The sequence below is a fragment of the Pezoporus flaviventris genome, unplaced genomic scaffold (assembly GCF_033815535.1).
Source record: "Pezoporus flaviventris isolate CSIRO_AGI_PZ_B2104156 unplaced genomic scaffold, CSIRO_AGI_Pfla_v1 ptg000040l, whole genome shotgun sequence".
In the NCBI taxonomy this organism is placed as follows: Eukaryota; Metazoa; Chordata; class Aves; order Psittaciformes; family Psittacidae; genus Pezoporus; species Pezoporus flaviventris.
In genome coordinates, this window is record NW_026892588.1 from 3,122,435 (window position 1) to 3,142,696 (window position 20,262).

The 20,262-nt window shown below is 40.6% G+C and overlaps 1 protein-coding gene across 2 annotated transcripts in view; it reads left to right on the top strand.

Moving 5' to 3' along the window:
* The first annotated feature begins 4,061 nt into the window (after window positions 1-4,061).
* The window catches only part of CLSTN2 (calsyntenin 2), a 319,496-nt gene continuing 303,295 nt past the window's right edge, over window positions 4,062-20,262 (top strand). The window contains exon 1 of one of the 2 annotated variants that reach the window (XM_061465454.1): window positions 4,062-4,224. Coding sequence is in view for 1 of the 2 variants with exons in the window: in XM_061465453.1 (XP_061321437.1) it covers window positions 10,548-10,560 (13 nt within the window). In the remaining variant the exon portion in view is untranslated. Of the gene's footprint in view, window positions 4,225-10,532; window positions 10,561-20,262 lie in introns of those variants that run through there. The other variant, XM_061465453.1, reaches the window with a different exon arrangement.

The following is a 20,262-nucleotide window of genomic DNA, read 5'->3' on the forward strand; positions in this document are numbered from 1 at the left end:
CTACATTAAGTTTTATGTTGTTTGAGTCATGGCTTTAGGCACCCAGTGAGACTACATGGATCCTGCTTTTGGTGTTATGTGAACATGTCCTAAAACAAAGCAGTAAAGAGCAGTGAACCTTAGATCCTGACCGTATAACAAATGCTACAATGGGATTTACTATGGGATCTGAAATACGAATAGTTACATCTTTTGTATGGATGACAAAGTGCCCTGCATAATGTTGAAAATTACTCTTCTTTCACTATTTCTTTTAAAAAACAACTTAAGTGTCAAAAATAGCTAATGAAGTCTAATACCCTTAACAATAGAGTAATACCATTTTGTACCTGAATACTTCTTCTAAACTATCTCTCCTTTGTTAGTTAGAAAAACTAATATTCACCATGACATAAATAACTTTTATTCAGAAAATAGAATCATAAAATAGAGTTGGAAAGGACCTTAAGATCATCTAGTTCCAACCTCCCTGCCATGGGCAAGGACACCTCACACTAAACCATGTTGCCCAAAGCTCTGTCCCAGCTAAATATCCTGATATACCATGAGGTAGTATTGATCATGACCTTGTGGTTACTCAGATATCTTCAGCAAACTCTTTTCTGTCAGGGTTAAATCCTCTCTTCCAGCAGTATCTTGGATTCACACTGGAGAAATTATGATAAAAACAGTCTTTACATCTCAGGATGCAAATGGATCTTTCTGATTGATTGCCTCCGACGCCAGGTCTGTGTCAATAATTTGCACTGAATGCATTGCTATGACCTTTTCCCCCTTGTTTTAGAATTTCTATTCAACAAGACCAATAAAACATATCAGGACGAGGTGGTGGTTCTAGACATGTGAATGAATGGGTCTCAGTCAGAGGTAATCCTTCAGCAATGTCCTGTTTGGGATTAAATAATACATTTCCCTACTGTTGTGTTAAAATATAAATAAACAAAAAATTGAAAATGTACTCCTTCAATTACACAGTGATTAGACAGAGAGAACAAAATAAGTAAAGGGTTTCCAACTTGCTTTCTTAAACCCTGGTAAAGGCTGTAGAAATTAATGGACAGCATAAAATATAGGATTTAATGGCAGTTATTCACCTTAAACTTCTTCATATTGCCACATCATCATTATTGTTTGTAAACATTTCTATGCATCTACATCCATCACTTGTATAAGACACCACCAGAATGCTGCAGAGCACACAGGCTGTCATGTCAATAAACAAATACAGTCCAGGTAAAAAGGAGAAGAGCTTTTGATTAAGGTACCAAAGCTGAAATCAGTTTTTGATTCTGACATCAATATAATGTTATCTATCAGCAAAGTTTCTTCATCTTTTGTACTTCAGCTCCCTGCCTGTGGAGTGGGATAACACTTGTCCCTTTTCATTCAAGTTCTGTCTTCTTTATTCAGACTATAAGTTGTCTGAGAAGAAAGGTGTGTCTTTCTGTACAGCATTTACCTTGCAAACCTGCTTTCTAGGTTCCTCCACCAAATCAGTTGTATCATGGATCGTTAATAATAGGCTAACATTTACAAAGTAGTACTTTCCAATTTTAGCTTCCTTGAATTCTTGCTAGTTCACTGTATGAAAATATCGCCCCCTGAATTATGTTGCTGTTTATATAGATTCTATTTCAATGTGTTAGTCCATAGGTCATATTTCTAACTTTTCCAAAAGTGGGATGTCGTGTTATGGACTTCAGATGCTGCTTGCCACATATAATTTATTATTCATTTTAAATTAGCAAATTAAAATCTATAGATTTAAAAGTTCTCTCTATGCCTTTGCAGTCTTTGTCACTCTGACTGCTGTCAGTGTGGATAATTTTGGCCAGGACCACATGGATTTAATGTAATTCCCATTCATGTTGATAGCTAAACCTCTCTGTGCTGTATTTAATATTTGCCTCCAGGTGATGGATGCTTGGGCACTCAGCACAGCAGTGCACCTCTAAGAACATCAGCTGCAGTGTACATGGCTGGTTTCACAAGACAGGTAGTGGTGTGCTCCCAGCTGGGTGTCGGGAAGCATGCTCAAGCCTTGTATCATATACTGAAAGAGCTTTTGAGCTCTTTGCAGGAAACCCTTACTGTGCGTACATAGCAAACATGCTTTGGAACATTTAACACTCGGGGATGGAGGATTTTCCTCCTGTCAAACAGAAGTGACTTATAATAGTTGAATTCCTCATAAAAAAAAAAATCTGCTTCTGTAGAAAGGTGAGAAACAGCTGAATGCTGGCAAAATTTTTTTATACGTAGTTTTCTAGTGTGCTGAATTATTTTGCTGCTGCTTTTCCCTATTTTTTCTATGTGCCTGTTCCATCCAGCTCACAATAGAGATGACAGGAAAGCAGATTCCATAACTAGACGAACAGCCAAGAGCATTAGGAGTTTGTCCCAACTTACACAGCTTGAATTATTTCTCTTTGACTGGATGAAGTGGAGCAGTAAATGTGTATTTCAAGCCTCCTCCTTTAGCAGATCAAGTGTTACATCTTAGGTTTGGAAAAGGCTTGGGTTCCTGTCTCTCTGTCCAATCCCACTTTTTCTGCGTGTGGTTGGAAGGAGGAGGAGGGAATTTTGCATTCCATCTGCTCAAAGTGATTTGCTCAATGAATCATGCTCCTAGCCATACATACACAAATAATAGAAAGGAATAATGGCAAAGCCTCAAACCTGAATGATTTTGTCCAGTCACTGCGATGTCTTCTGCATGTTACATGGGGTTATTTTTGTAGGATGGACCCCTGTCTTGCTCTCTGGTACTCAATATTCAACTAACACTCCCGTCATTCTTCTAGAGTAGCCTGAGCTTGCTCCCTGCCAGAATGCCAGCCCTCACAAAGTCAAGCGATGAACAAGCATTTCTCAGAGTTGGGATTCTGTTGTGAGGACTTGCTTTCCAGAGTTAGGTGGCTTTGGTGAGCAGTTTATGGGATAGAGTATAAATAAGACAACAGCTGGAACAGAGAAGGGACTCTGCAGGACATAGATTTCCTTGCAACTCTCACAGCTTGCAAGTAGCTGGTACCTTACATTTAGTGTAGTTTAGAGTTCTCACAGTGAGCGTCCTTGCATTTTGTGCGTTCCTTCCAGGATCTCTTAGATGTCCTGTATAGGAGTCTCACTTGGACATCGTTTCTGAGACCCTACCACACAGCTTTCCTTGCCTTCAGAGCTGGATCCCAAATCCCTCTGTTCTGCACCAGCACAGTCTCCATCTCCAAGTTTTGAAGTTTTGTCTATTCATTGTTCTCCATTTTACCAAAACCTTTGCAATTTTTCCCCATCCTCCAACAAAATAACTTCATGTATTTTTCCCCTCTTTTTCCCAGTCTTTCTTCCCACCTCAGGTCCCCGAGATTTCTTATTTTTCCTCCAAATTTACTGAACTGTTACTTGATCTTCTCTGCCCTGCTCCTTTCTTGTAGCTACCACCCACCCCTGTTTCTCCCATGCCCTGGCATCCTTTGCACCCTTCACCAAAGCCTTGTTTTCACAGAATGGTTTGGGTTGGAAGGCATCATAAGGCTCATCTGGTTCTAACTTTTCCAGGCTGAACCAGCCCAGCTCTCTCATCCCGTCTCCAGAGCAGAGCTGCTCCAGCCCTCGCAGCGTCTCCTTGGCCTCCTCTGGACTCGCTCCAACAGCTCCACGTCCCTCTTGTGTTGTTGCCCCAGAGCTGGGCGCAGGACTGCAGGAGGGGTCTCCCCAAAGCACTGCAGAGGGGGAGAATCCCCTCCCCTGACCTGCTGCTCACGCTCTGGGGATGCAGAGCAGGGCACGCTCTGGCTTTCTCCCCCTCCGACCCTCCTCTCCCTCCGCCCGCCAGTCCCCACGTGCCCTTCCCGTGTTTCCCGCTCACCACACTCAAGTCTCCTCACGGGCCCGCCCGCACTGCCCCCTCGGTAGCGCCCCCTGCCCCGCTCATGAATATGGATGTCTCCCCTCCCCGTGACGTCGCCGCGGTCCCAAGGCGGGGGCCGGAGCCGCCCCGGTGCTGGCAGTGAGGGCGAATGAGGCAGCGGCGGCGGCGGTAGCAGCAGCAGCCTCCTCCCGCCCGCCTCGCCCCGCACACCGCTGCCGCCGGGAGCCGTGTTGCGCGCGGAGGGCCGGCGCCGCGGCGGGGATGCGGCTGCGCTGGTGCTGCTGGGGGCCGGCGGCGCCGCTGCTGCTGGCGCTGCTGCTGGGGCTGGGTAGCCCGCTCGCAGCCAAAGGCAGGTACCGCGGGCGGTGGCACCGGGGAGGGCGGTGCACAACTGTTCGGGCGGTGGCTGTGGTGATAGAGGTGGAGACTGTGGTCAGGCGGGGAGCGGGGTCTGGGGGGCTCCGTGTGGATAGCGCGTCGGTCGGGGGGTCTCCTGCTCAGCAGTGTTCGGTCAAAGAGGGCTGAAGGGAGCTGATGGCGGCTCTCAAGTTTGAGGGAGGCCGAGCCCCGGCGCGGGCTGCCGCAGGCTCCTGCTTGCTCCGCGGGGATGTTGCGGGGCTCCGGTCACCCGCCGGCTCCCAACAGCGCGTTCCCGTTCCGAGCAGCTCCGCTTGCCGGGTGTCGGGGTCATCTGCCTTTTGCACGGTGGTTTTCCCTTTGCATTGTTTTAGGGTAGGTCTGACTACCTACTCCCAAGTTTTCAAACTCAGTTTTGAGATCTGTCTCAGTTTATATTATTGGAAAGCATTGGTATTATTTTTACTTTTATGTGAGGCTTTATCTTTTATTTTACATTTGCATCCGCGAAAGAGAGGGACGGGAAAACTTCAGCGTTTGTTTGCTTTTTATTTGTTTTCTTAGAAAAAAAAACCAAACTGTCCAAGTCCGAACATTAAGAGGAAAGTGATTTGTTCCCAGCAGACGTTGCCTCTAGGTTAACCTGCGCGATGGTTACTATAGGAAGTAACTACAGGGAATTCATTGTTACTTTTGTTACTAACCCTGAGGTCCTGGTGGGGTTTCGTGTTTTCTGGGTGGATTAACTGTGTGATCTGACAAATGACATAGAACGTTTTGATGGAGGGGAGTTATTTTGCTTCTTTATGTATTTTAAGGTAATTATCTCTTTCATATGGATCTTTTCTTTACAGAAAAGGGTTTAGGTTCATGTCCTTAAATGTAGCAGGTAGTTCACCAGGCAATTCATACTTGTTTTCTTGTTGGGACTCTCTGTGTTTGACCAGTGGAGGGCTGCAAAGAGCATTTTTGGATAACAGTAGCCGTCGTTTACCAGTATTTAAAGGTAGACGCTTTAAGGGTGTTTGTATTGGTAGAAGTGCTTTTACATACCTTGCTTCATGTAATTGGATATCATCATCAGAAGCTATAATGTAGGATTAATAAATGAACTAATGTATCTTGGCACTACATGCAGTTGATATCCACTGTTTCTGGGGACTGCTCCGTAAAGGCAAGAATAAAGGGTTTATTTCACTAAACATCTGGTGCCGCTTTCTCTTTCTCTGTATATTTCTGTAGGACACAAATTTTAATTTGAAAGGAATTTCTTAGGTACCTCACACAACTGAGAAGCTGGTACTGTAACCATAAACTTGACTTCTAGCTTGAAGGTGGGTGCCTCCTGGTTGGAGATGTTGTGTGTGCAAGGCTCCTCTGGTGCTTTTAAGCATTCTGTGGTAGTGAGTAGCAAAGACAATATAAAGTAATGATTTTGAATCTTACCTACTTTTCTGTGATCTGCTGCTCCTTGTTTTAAAACAAAAATCACTCCTACCCCTTTCCCACCTGTTTTGAGGATGGGGAGGAAGATTCCAGAAACAGTCCTGGTTCTTACCATTCACTCAGTAGAAAATAATGATTAATTACACAAAATATCTACAGGCTCTAAAATTGTTTATTCTCCATAAAATGGAAAAAAAAAACCCCAAGGCTCTTTAAAGTTTTTCACAGAAAACCAACTATTAGATGTAATGTCAGAATATTTAGTAGGTGGTCAGTTACAGAACTTAATCTGGGTATTAAATATTCATATGCAATTTTTGGCTTTGTTAGCTTTCAAGCAAGTTGTTGACCCTGGGATCTTTATTATAGATTCCAATAAAATCACCATTTGGGACAGAATAAATGGTTTCTTTAAAGTATTTCCAGACAGCTCAGGTCAATGAGACACTTTCTGAATTATTGGAATTGCATTAATGATATCTGGAAATTGTGTGGACAGTCTCTTAGGGTCTTCTGTTATGTAAAAAAAAATATACTGAAGGGTAAGATAACTTTTTTTCTCCCTGCAGGCAGGGAGAAATACTACCTGCAACATTTTACTTTCTGTCTCTTCACAAATCTATGCATAAGACTGATCTCTTCAATTATTTATTATGTTATTCTAGTATATACCATTAAATTACTTGGTGACACCCTAAAAAGGTTGTCATCCCCAAATTCCTTGTGAGACCCAATTAGTTCAAGTTTGACTGTATTTGAACTTCATCATTAGCATAAATATAATTTTAATCTTACTTTTTAAGTAGAACTGAAAGCTTCTCAATGATATGAATAACTAAGAATATTTGATTTCAGTTATTTTAATTAGATCGGCAAAACTTGAAGTCTTAGTCATTCAGGACATTTCTAAACCAGTGGAACATTCAGTCCCGCTTGGCATGTCTATTATGTGAATACATCTGATATGACTATCAGCAGCAGAAAAATAACTAACCCAAGGAGACACAGCCGGCATATCATGAGTATAAGAAAGCCTGGGGGAAAGAAATGGAAGGAAAATCTCTGAGAACATGCTAGACAGATCCCAGTGTCTGAATTCTTCTATGTAATACTACGGTTTCTTGTGATTTTTTTTTTTTTTTTTTCCCATGGTAAATAATAATAAAATACTTTTCCGTATCAGTTCAAAGGAGACAGATAAAAAAAATAAGAACCTTCTTTTCATCCTCATCCAAAATATATGGGAAATAATGTTTAGCACACTGCTTAGGTCAGAAGATGGGGGTTGAAGCAACCTTGATTTCTGCTGCTGGTGCTTTATGTAGCTCACTAAGAAACCCTGAAGAAGACATATAAATGGCTTCATATTTCATTTTCTCATCAATAAATGGAGGTAGGAATATTCCTGTTCAGGAATATGCCTTTGTAAATTTTTTTATGGAAAAGTAATTAATGAAAACTGACTCTTCTCTCTCATGGACAAAAGATTTGTCTGATTACAAAGTCTGGGTGCAAGGTAAATAAATGATTCAGAGGGTCTTAAAAGGCAAAAGTTGGAATATTTGCTAACTGGTTTAGTATTCTTTCAGCACAGAAGATTGACAACTATATATAAGTTGTCATTACAGTGCTAGAGAATATTTTCCAGCCATAAATGTGTTGTTACCAATTTGAATTGTATTATTTGGAAGGCTACAAAAGCTGGGAAAACTAAGTGCTTCAGAGCTTTTTAATGCTTAATTCTGAGGAAAGTGTGTGCCACTTAAAGAATACCCTGGAAGGTACACCCTTTGTCAGCAGACATGAAGTGGTGTGCGAGAGCATTGTAAAGTAAAGAGTTATTTTTGCCTGGAAGTGACAGTCATCTGAGTTCTAAGGCAGTATCTGTATCTGGATAGACCTTCTCATGGCCAAATTGCAACTTGAAATTGGCCTTTGTTTTCTTTTTCCTCCTATTAAAACTTCAGAGAAGTGTGTGAAAACTGATTAGAAGCTCTCAGAGGCTCTGTCACATTGTTCTGATTATTTAACTGGAAGACCAGTCAGTCTCACCTCTGTGCCTGGCAAAATCTTGGAGCAGATTCTCCTGGGTGGCATGCTAAGGCACATGAAAATCAACAAGGTGCTTGGTGACAGCCAGCATGGCTTCACTAAGGGGAAATCCTGCCTGACCAATTTGGTGGCCTTCTATGATGGGGCTACAGAACTGATGGACAGGGGTAGAGCAGTTGATGTCATCTACCTGGGCTTGTGTAAAGCGTTCGACACTGTCCCACATGACATCCTTGTCTCTAAATTGGAGAGACATCAATTTGATGGATGGACCACTCGGTGGATAAAGAACTGGCTGGATGGCTGCACACAGAGAGTTGTGGTCAATGGCTCAATGTCTGGCTGGAGACCAGGAATGAGTGGTGTCCCTCAGGGATCAGTGTTGGGACCGGTCTTGTTTAACATCTTTGTCGCTGACATGGACAGTGGGATTGAGTGCGCCCTCAGCAAGTTTGCCAATGACATCAAGCTGTGTGGTTCGGTTGATACCCTGGAGGGAAGGAATGCCATCCAGAGGGACCTTGACACACTTGTGAGGTGGGCTGATGCCAACCTCATAAAGTTTAACCATGCCAAGTGCAAGGTCCTACACCTGGGTCGGAGCAATCCCAGGCACAGCTACAGGTTGGGCAAAGAATTGATTCAGAGCAGCGCTGTGGAGAAGGACTTGGGGGTGTTGGTTGATGAGAAAATGAACATGAGCCGGCTTCTGTGTGTGCTTGCAGCCCAGAAAGCCAACCGTATTCTGGGCTGCATCAAAAGGAGCGTGACCAGCAGGTCAAAGGAGGTGATCCTGCCCCTCTACTCTGCTCTCATGAGACCTCACCTGGAGTATTGTGTGCAGTTCCAGTGTCCTCAATATAAAAAGGACATGGAACTGTTGGAACAAGTCCAGAGAAGGGCCATGAGGATGATCAGGGGACTGGAGCACCTCCCGTATGAAGAGAGGCTGAGAAAGTTGGGGCTGTTCAGCCTGGAGAAGAGAAGGCTGCATGGAGACCTCATAGCAGCCTTCCAGTATCTGAAGGGGGCCTGTAGGGATGCTGGAGAGGGACTCTTCATTAGAGACTGTAGTGATAGGAGAAGGGGTAATGGGTTAAAACTTAAAGGGGAAGTTTAGGTTGGATATAAGAAGGAAATTCTTTCCTTGTTAGGGTGGTGAGGGACTGGAAGAGGTTGCCCAGGGAGGTTGTGAATGCTCCATCCCTGGCAGTGTTCAAGACCAGGTTGGACAAAGCCTTGGGTGGTATGATTTAGCGTAAGGTGTCCCTGCCCATGGCAGGGGGGTTGGAACTAGATGATCTTAAGATCCTTTCCAACCCTAACAATTCTATGATTCTATGAAAATGTTAGAGGGTAAATTTTCTCATGTACTTCTTGCATATCAGATTTTCTGTCTGATTGACATGGAAAGTTTTGGGAAAGTAACTTCAAAGATCTAATTCTGCCTTCGAATACATTGCCTTTTCTCCCTTTGTACATACATTCTGGCCTCCTTTTGGTCCTCATTTTGACTTAGTTGCCTCAAAGTGATTTGTTTCCATTTCTTTTGTGTCCAAGAAGGTTGCATTAGAAGGTGGCAAATCAGTTGCCTGGCTCCTATGGAGTGTCTGAGTGGTGTAGCTAGCACTTCATTTACTGTAGAGTGCTTCCCTAGTGTGAAATAAGTAATGGAAAAATGAAAGCAAAAATGCATTGTTTCTATAGTAAGCTAATTGCTGGTGTCAAGTGTAGTTCCCTGTAGTCTATAAGTCTGTTTCTGCAGGTATGGTAAATAATCAGCTCCTAATAGTCAAAACATGTTTAATGTTACTTCATGTTTTGTAAGTTTAAGTTTAAAAGACAAATTTTAAACCCCAGCAGCAGTGAGGTTTGGCCTAGCTCAAATTTACAGTTTGTGGAGAGAACCATAAACCAAGCACAGCTCTTCTTAGAGCATTTTTTCTCCCTCTGGTATCCTTAGGAAAGAGCAGTCTAGAAATAACAGGCAGGGATGCATACAAAGGGATCTTTGACTGACTTCTGCCTTTCCCAGCAATTGTGCTCAAATGGCAGCTTCTCAGTCTCTCAAATATCTTAGATTTATTAAACAGAGGAAAAGTAATCTAGACTGCAGACTATAAGCCTTCTTTCAGTGCAGCTGCTGCTGCTGTCCCTCTTGGGGATATTCCCATTTATGCGGTATTCTAAATGAACCCCTTCTGTCCTCTGAAGGGATCGTGTTTGACAACTGTGTGAAGTAGTCAAACTGAATGGATAACCTGGCAATAGGTGCTTGAATCAATCATATAGGCTGTTCATATCTTTGATGCCAACATCAGGCAACTTTATTTCAGCTCTATTGGGTTTGTGTGGCAAGGTTTTGGTAGTGGGAGAGCTACAGGGGTGACTCTGTGAGAAACTCCTAGAATTCCCTTATGTCCAGTGGAGCCAGTGGCAGCTGGCTCCAACACAGACCAACTGCTGGCCAAGGCTGAGACAGTCAGGGATGGTCCCAGCACCTCTGGAATGACATATTTAAGAACAGGTGGAGCAGCCAGAGAGAGGAGTGAGAATGTGTGAGAGAAATATCCCTGCAGACCCCAAGGTCAGCAAGGAAGGAGGGAGAAGGCATTCCTGGTGCCAGAGTAGAGATTCCCCTGCAGCCTGTGGAGGTCCATGGTGCAGCAGATAGCCGTGGAGGTTAATAGTGGAGTAGATATCCACCTGCAGCCTGTGGAGGTTAATGGTGGAGCAGATATTCACTGCAGCCTGTGGAGATTAATAGTGGAGCAGACATCCACCCGCAGCTCATGGAGGAGCAGATATTCACCTGCAGCTCATGGAAGTTAATGGTGGAGCAGATGCCCACTTGCAATTACGGAGGTTAATCGTGGTCTTACACAACCTACTGCTGGAGGCTGGGAGGCTATCCAGGAGCATCCTTGTATGTGTATCCTTCTCTTCTTGGGGATGCTTACAGTTTGCCAGTGTTGAAGACAGGGATACTAGCTTCAATTGTCCCTTGTTCTCCTGTAGGAGGACTATTTCTGTGGTCTTCACAGCCCAGTAAATGCAGGGCGTTGTGATTTAGAAGATTGGCTTACTCACTGAACACCAATTATGGTGTTTTGTATGGGTTTTATGATGAATTTTATGGAACATCCAAGCTTATTTAATACTTCCACAATGCAGGTTTGAAGTAGCACACTGGCAAACCCATATTAAACACTCCTTTGATGCCTTTGATAACTGCAGCTGAGGTAGAGAGGAGGGTGAGCAGGAATCTAGAATTTGAGTCTGTTTAACTTCAGAATCAGAACATGTGAACCTTGTTGACAAAGCGTGAGTCAAATAAGTGTAGAAAGAGGAGGCAGTTGGAGAAGAACTGGAAGTGGAAAAAGGAAGCCTAATGTCAAACTTGAGAAAGGCTTTTTTATTATTAAAAAGCCCCAGGTATGTTCTGACTGAAGGTAAAGTTTGTGGTTTCATCCTGTTGGACTTTTATCTGAGTATGTTGTGATGATGCAAAAATAGAAGAATTGTCATGATTTGGAAATAGTGTTTGTAAAAATAGGAGGAATTTTGCAGGAGACACTTGTGGCATGATTTAAAGAGTTGTTAAAGCACTGTGTGTAGAGGCAGGCTTACTTGTCTGCCACTTTACAATGTAATATATAAAGCGCTTTCTGCAGCATCATACACTTCCCTTTATGCCAAGTTACTTCTTGCAGAACAGCATAACAGGACGTCTGGTGTAGGATTTATGTAGTGCTCAGAAAATGTGTATAGAAAAGCATGCATATATGTATACTCTATATTTACTTCAAACAGATTTAATTTTGTATAGATACATATGTGCCGACATACTTAACTGCGGGGTATAAGCAATGATACAAATCTGAAAGGAAACTTCACAATACGTTTTGCTTTCCACACCTCGTGAGGTTGCAATGTAAGGATGGAGAGTGCCCAAATTCTAGAAATCCAGAACACTTGCTGAGTAGGCTTTGATGCAGTTACTTCTTCGGAGTAAACCCAACTGTTGCAAGAAACTGAGCCTTCATTTCCATGTTGGTTATGTCTTTTGGAACTCTCTTTGCGTAATCTGACTTCCTCTGAATGGCTGTGTAACTGTAGAGTGTTTGGTGTTAAAATACCCTGATTGATATAAAATTAAGCATGCTAACCTCTATACCCAGTTGGACAGAATTGTGCACGTTTGCTGTGGGGCTTTGAGCTGACATCTACAGGATGCTTGCAGTGCTGTAGTGTTTTGCTCTCTTTAATGAACTGCAATTTTACTATATGGACCAGATTAATGAGGGCAATTTAATTATTTTAAGTCTTTAAGTGTAGATTTCTCAAGTGTACTTTAAAGGTCGCTCTAAATGATTTCTTCTTTTGTTGTATGTATTCCAATAAAAATGAATACTATGACTGCTTATGTCTGTTGAGTAAGGGAGTGCATTATAAAGAGTTAGTTGTTAAAACATTATGTATTATGATATGGCATCAAAACTACAAGTGAATTGTCGATAAAAACAGCATAAATGCTCTAGTCAGAAAAACATGGTTATTTATAATATGGATATGTATAATATAGATCTGTATCTCTGCAGCAGTTAATTTAACAGCTGTTATTCTAAGTAACTGACATTAAAAAAAGAATCAGCATTTAAAACACATTGAATCTAAACGGGATTTTCCTCTTCATCCCCCCCTCCCCCCCCCCCCCCAGTCCTGCTTAATGTGGGAAGTACATGACTCTTAAGATCTGTCTTTTAAGAAAATGCTTAATGCTTGGATTTGTGTAACAATCCTTTATGTTCTGCTATGTGGTGATGAAATAACCCTGCTTTTGGCTTTTTTGTGTAGTTGGAGTCGTTATGAGAGGCTCAAGCTTGACAGCAATGAAAAAGACCATATAAAATGGTTTATTTTTTTGGCGCCCTTATGGGACTGAGTATCCTAAAGATCATTCAGCTAGAGTGCAAGTTGACCAGTGTATCATTTAGCATGACTGGGCTATGAAAGAGGATTTTGCCTATTATCTAAAGTGTTTGTTTTTGGAATTGGGTCTAAGAAGCTTATGTGCTGAATTATAATTCATTTTAATGTGACTCCTTTCTGTATGGATTTTAAGGATGGTTCTGCATGGAATTGCAGTTTCCTAGCAGTTAATGCTGTTATTTAGATGTTTGGTCTTCATATGTGAAATCTTGACCCTCGTTAAATCAGTGCCAGATTTGCAGTGTGTATCAGTGGAATTGGGGTTTCATCCTTTGTATGTTTTAGTATAAATGCAAGCAGTTCTTTTAAAGCTTTTAATGTTCTTTGGCTAATAGTTGCCTTTAACCAAAAGGGGAATGTTTGATTTAATTCCTTTCACTTTATGGCTTCCTGGTCTAACTGCTTTCATCGTGTTAATGGAACAATTCTTTTTCTGTAGCTTTTTTTTTGTTTGTTTGGTTGGTTGTTTTTTTTTTTTTTCTCCTTTTCAAAGTGCTTTTCATTCAATTTAAAACTATTAAGTGAAGTATGGACAAGGTTGGCCCTCCTACAGATTTAAGTATGGTAATTCATCACTAGGTTGCCTTTAAAAATACCTGTAATGAAGAAGCAGTCTGTTTTCCTCGTTTCCTTATTGACTGTCTTCTATCCAGTACCCATGATTCCTGTCTGTTATTAGTTAAATACTATGAGTATAGTAAAGACAAACAATGCTGCAGTTTCCCAAGGTTTTGATAGTGCTTATTTTGTCAAACTGTTTTTTTGTTGCTGTTTTAAATCAGACTAATCACTTGAAGGTGTGGATCCCACATATGGATAGTACTTGTCTGCTTTTCTAATACCAACTGTTAAGAATGACATTTTGCTTACCTCACTGTTACTTTCCTATACGTACCTTAGGACAATAAAAATGAACACCTTCATTTAATTTCAAGAAAATTGCCATCAAATGTAAATATTAAGATTTTGCTGTTTTCTGATCAGCATTCAGCCATCACTCATTTGCTATCAGGTTAGAGTAAGTAAAATAGGTCAGAAATTGGACTCTACTTATTTTGAGGCTGATTTCTTTTTGATTTCTGACTTCAGTAGATTCTCCTATCACACTAATGTGTGTGTATGCATTTATATATGTGCTGCATATATGTCTGACCATTATCAGCATACAAGAATTTAATGACTTGTGACATTTTTATTGACTTTTACAGTATTCCCTCCCCCCACCCCCCAAGAAAAAAAAACAGCTTCTGAAATTAGGAGACTAAGGAAAAGTCGTATTTCATTCCTTAAAAGATAATTAGCCCTACTTGTAATATGAAGGAGAAATGGAAAGGTAGTGCAGGTATATCCCAAGAGCTTACCAAACACAAATGAGTGATGAGCATTTCCCTCATAGCTTTGTGTTGTTTTTTTTTTATACTTAAACCTGATTGTTTGAATGACTGTAGCTGGCAAACATCACTCACCTTGTCTATACTGGTTGCAAAATTGCAGTAATTTGGTGAATTTCTTGGTTATGAGCTTGGAAAATATGGGTTGGTGAAAGTTAAAATTATCTGTGAGTGCTCTCTCATGATTTTCTGTCTGATAGACACTGCTGGTGTCTAAAATGTGTTTTGGACTTAGTTTCACAAAGGCTACTAGCAGAGGTTCATATATGCCAGAATGCATTGGCAGTAGTAGAATCATAGAATGGTTGGGGTTTGAAAGGACCATAAGGTCATCTAGTTCCATCCCCCTGCCATGGGCAGGGATGCCTCACACTAGACCATGTCACCCAAGGCTCTGTCCAACCTGGCCTTGAACACTGCCAGGGATGGAGCATTCACAACCTCCCTGGGCAGCCCATTCCAGTGCCTCACCACCCTCACAGGGAAGAACTTCCTCCTTATATCTAACTTGAACTTCCCCTGTTTAAGTTTAAACCCATTTCCCGGTGTCATATTGCTACAGTCCCTGATGAAGAGAGGATTTAAGGTATTTCTGAAGAAATTGGGTGGCAATGATGTTTGAAGGGCATTTTTCCTCTTTTTTCCTTTGAGCACTACTTAAAAATTCCTGAACTAGAGTAGAACAGATGGTCTTTGCCATTGTTGTCAGTCTTCGGAAGAAAAAAAGGAACTTTTAAGAACTTGGTTAACAGAATTTTAAATTCATGTTGAGAAATAAAACCTTGAAAGATTGAAATCAGTGTGATTTATGCTAAAATGCTTTAGAAAGTTTGCATGATGATAGTGGATATAAATCTAGCTAAGGTAGACTCATAAACTGTAGATTTTGTGTCATAAATGGAAACTATAATTGTTTGGTTACTGTAATTGGCTTCCATCTTTTTCTTCCTAGAAAACAGGGTAAACAGTGTGGAGGTACAGAATGGAAAGATCAAATTGTTGTTATTTAACCCTGTTGCTGAAGTAAAAGGTACAAGATGAGACAGGTTGTCCTTAATGAAATAAGCCTTGAAATATCACTCTTTAAATTATTTTGGGAAACTGATTTCTTTTTCTCTTTGCAGTCCTTCTTTAACTGTAGCCTTTGGTGCTGTGGGGTCTGTGGACCATTTACAATGACTGCAAAACATAATCCAGAAACACAAGTCTATTTTCAGTAGGCTTGTGTTACCATTCAGCTGTCCCATCTCCAAATATGTAGAGATCCACAAATCAAACCACAAATCAGAGCCACTTGTAAAGATGAGCAAAGATAGCCTAGAGAGTGTATTTTTGGTGGAGACAACATGGCCTCAGAAAATATCAGTCTTTTAGTTGGATATGGGACTGTTTTCTAAGAAAAAATGTTTTTTTCCCAATATGAATTCTCTCTTTTATAAATGAGTGTGTGTAGGTTTGAATATAAAATAAAAACTCTTACAGGATTCAAAATGTCCTAATAACTAAATAATAGCCACTTCAAAGTTATTTGTAGCTTGCAAACTTTAATTGCTTGAGTAGGGCTGGGCATCGGTCAGTGGGTGGTGCACAATTGTATTGTACATCACTTGGGTTTCTTTAGTTTTATTTCTCTCTCTTCCTTTTTACCTCCCATTTCATTATTATTATGGTAATATTTTATTTCTATTATTAAACTGTTCTTATCTCAACCACGGCTTTTACTTTTTTCTGATTCTCCTCCCACTAAGGTGCTAGGGGAGTGACCAAGTGGCTATGTGGTACTTAGTTGCCTGCTGGGATTAAACCATGAGAGTTTCAAAGTGTATATGTTTGTTAAATTATAGTGGAATTTACTAGGGGATAAATTTTAAAATGCCTATATAATTTCTTAAATTCTCCTTTTGAACACGAGACAAGAGAGAAATCTATGCATAGTGTAGCTTAACTTTCTTTGGAAATATTTGAAACTGAACACTATAAATGCTTTCTGTACAGAGTAAGTATGAGGAAGTCTTTCACAGTAGCCATTCCAAATACATCTTACTTTGTACAACAGAGAACATACAGTTACAGATCAACAGAGGAGTTAAATAAGTTTGGTATTTCAAGAAGCTGGTGCTAGCAGTTCAATGTGTCAAGTTCCTAAGGTTTCAGTGCTTCCAGCACTAGGAATCGTAACAGCCAGAAAAGGGCTGGGGGCTGGGAGCCTTGGTGTTCAGGAGCTCAGTCTCCAAAGAGTTCAGGTTGATGGGAAGACATTGAAATTCTGTGACCTTTTGGGCACATTGCCTTGACTGTATTTCAAGAAGTGGTTCTCATAGATGCCACAAATCCTAAAAATAAATGAGGACTGGCAATAAGGTGTGTTTCAGAAATTTAATTATACACAAGCTTCTGTTTGTTGGAAGCTAAAATAAAACCCAATATATCTCTGCAAGACTTAGCAATATTGGCAGATTAGTGGATTTAGCGAAACCTTGAGAATAGCTGAGGGGTAAATTGGGACATAGAAAGAAAATTAATGTTAGTTTGTCTTTAAATTTACCTCGTTCTCTTCTGAAATACCTTCTGCGAAGTGCTGACTGTAGCATTATTGTAAAGGATTTTTGAGACTTTTGAGCTAATCCTCAAAAATGGTTCTTGGGTATCTTTTTCCATTTCTTTTCTGACCCAGTTCTTTTAGGCTGACTCCACATTGGAGATTTAACTAATATTCCACATGAGCAATTACTCTGATATAAATTACAATCATTCCAGAGTACAGTTTTGGCCTTTTAACTTTTCTGCTGCAATGAGTATAATGACTGTGTTGAACAAAGGAGGAAATTGAAGGCCAAATCTACAGGGAGTTGAGTCGCCTGGGACCTGGAGAACACTGGCTCTAATCTGCGTAAAGGGAGTTGTCAGCAATCTTTCCGTGTGAGTAATGTGCAGCTCTCTTAGCTATTGTTGCATGTACAGTAGGAGAAATTAGATGATGGGGAGGGGAGGCAAGCAAGGAAATGCATAGTAGGAATTTTGACAGCGGTGTTAGTGGGCTGGTACTTGGGGTACAGGGAGAAAGGGGATAGGAGCATGTGGGGCATCATATTCTACTCTTGCTTCCTTCTTTGTACCTTGAGAGATGTCATAGTACCTTGTAAGTCTCCAAAGGCTCTGTAACTTTGAACTGAAGGACTTGGCAGTTTCAGAAAATCAAAGTTCTTCCTGGCTGGCTTGTCACAGTTTGGCTGGTTTCATGTTTGCTATTAAAAATTAAATCTCAGATCACAAATCTCAATGTGAAATTTAGTAAGAACTTCCTAAACTGGGCAGTATTTTTCTGATAAGTTCTCATCAGCTCCTGACTGCAGTATCTTAGTGTCAACTTGATGTTGCCAATGAATTGCTGCATATAGTATGTTTACCAACCACCACATATTGGTGTTTCAAAAGCATCTAGGTATCAAAATTTTCTCTTTCAGATGGTGGGAATTATTCCTGAATGTAAATGTGTACCTTTGTAGAACTAGATCAAATTCCAGTCAAGTTCTCTGTTCTTCTTTTTTCTCTCCTTTACAGTAAGGGCAAATACACATTATTTTTTCCCCCCAGTTTTTAGGGTATTAACTTTTATTTGTGATAATACTTCTGAAGTGCTTTATTTGTGTAACAGATCACTAGAATGCAGTATTGATTGCTATTTATGAGTACCAACATTTACTGAAGAGCTTGGAAAGCTAATTAAAACTTATAATTGACTTAATTCCTCTTTCTCTTGTTAATGTTTCTCTTTCCTGTCAAATCGTGAAGTCGGCTTTTGTCTTCAGTTTTTAAAAATAACCTTCCTTGTGCACATCAAGAGAACATTGCAGCCTCTTTGTGAATTGTTCGCATGAAAAGTCAGGGGAGGTGGGCTGAAGTCTCCTGGGGCTGGTTTATATATACCTTCTCTGTAAGTTAGGCAAGTGTCATGGGAGTGTTTGCACATTTCATGGCTTCCTGAGGTTTAGAGAGTAAAACTTGAGGTTTAAAATTTGAGAAAATAAGAAAAGAACAAAGGAGTTGATTTATTTACAAATTTTACCTCTACATGATGCAAAATTGTAAATCTGTTCATAAAATCTCTGTTGACCAAATTTCTTCTGTGGCACAGTAACATTCTTGCTAGTGGAAAGTGTATTTATTTCATTATCCTTTACCACCCTTTAGCAAATACACTGTAATGTGCGTGATGATACTGTCCCTGGTTTAAGAAGTCTTTGAGGTGAATATTGCTTGAGGCTGCGACAGTGTGCTAGAAAGTACAGCTCTGCGCCTGTCCTGGGCTCAGATTTGTCCTGTACTTCTGGAAAAGGCTGTTTAGCCTATGTAGTTCTTTCAGTCAGGGATAAAATCCTTGACTCAGAAGTTCAGTGACATGCAGCAGTAAAATATTTTGCACAGAAGATCATTGTTATCGTTCATCACTCAACCCAGTGAACTTCTGATTTCAGCTGAACAACGTTAATTAATACCAGCAGTTGGCAAGGATATTAAAAATAAGTGGGATTTCTGAAAATAGCTTTTGCAGAAGGAAAACTGTATAATTAAAAGACAAAAAAAAGACAATGTTTAATGCTGTGAGCTTAACATGCTGTTTGACAGACAAGGTCGTTTCTCAGCACGGTGCTCCCCCTTCTGAGAATGCAGCTGATAACAGGACAAAATTCACTTCATGCATTTCTGTGCTGTTTTTCGTGTTATAACTCACAAACCTCTCAAAAAATGTTGCACCAGCAACTGAGGGAAATTACTCAGTTCAAAGCTTAGGCTTACTAAAGGTGTGTGTATTGCTGATGAGAATTCAAATGTATTTGTGAAATCTTTGGGAAAAACTCTACCTTGAGAAAGGATTTTTCACACTGTTAGCTCTTTTTAAATACATTTGAAATAGCAGCTCATGGAAGTGTTTGCCATTTTAAGTTGACTTCTTGAAAAGTGTAAAAATATTGTGGATATGTATTTCTTATTATTTCTATGTATGTACATATCTTGCATATTCTGAATACAAGCAGTCTGTGATTTGATGATAAAGTTGATTTATTTAATGACCTCAAGAAGAGGGTATATGTAACTTGCATCCGCTACCGAACTGTAGAGCATGCCAGCTCTGTACACAGGCATTCGGGTGGTTAATAGTACTGGTTGCAGCCTTCCGGCAGTGATCTCCAGAGCCAGTTCGTCTTCGCAGACTGTGGCAAAGCTGGGGCTGAAAGGTGTGTTTGCTGCTTTTGTGAAAGTATTTGAGCAGCATCCTGGATTATTCTCCAAATGGTCCGTTAATGACAGCTTCTGGAGTGTGCAGCTTCCCTGTTGCAGGACTGTGAATGCTCTTGGTCTTTGATCAATGAAGAAAAAAACCTCTGTCAGCTTTCTTATAGAGTGTCGTAGCAACTGGTGGATAATGAAGCAAGCTATGTGCTCTCTGTTTATGAACAGAACTGGGTATGGAAGAGTAATAATCAGAGAACGCAGGAGAGCAGTGCTATGTACAAGTGATTTCCCAACCCATGGTAGTGATGCATTTGGCACAGTGGCTTTTTCTCCAACCTTATATGTCTTTCTGCTTTCCAGTTTCTTTGAAAGAAGCAGATGGGAATTTAATTATCCTAATAATATTCCACACCATCTGAGAAATGTGTTATTTATTGTGTATGCTCTGATATTAATAGTTGCACTTTATTCCTTAAACTGAATTGCAATTTTAGTATGCATTTAAAAAAGTAATTAAAAAAAATATGTTGAAAAATGCTGCTACTTATTGGTTTGTGAGTTACCTTTGCAGTATGCATCAAGCTAACATTCTTTTAGTTCTCTATGTTATATCCTTACAACATTATTAAAATATGCTGACCTTTATCTCTCACAGTAGGGTGCCAGTTGGTGACTGGGGCATCTAGTCATTACTGAAGTACAAATGTGCCATTTTCCAAGCAGTGATTACCCAGAAATTGTTTTTCAGAGCTTTAAAAGTAGTTTTATTCTTAGGATTTTGCTAGTTCTCCTATCACCCCGATTTATGGTTAAGTTTCTCCTCTATCAAAAGAAGTGAAGGAGCCTCAGAAAACAGAAACGGGAGAGAAGCTTGTGGGCTAATTTTGTGACCTGCCTTCTCCCCAGGCAGAACACTTG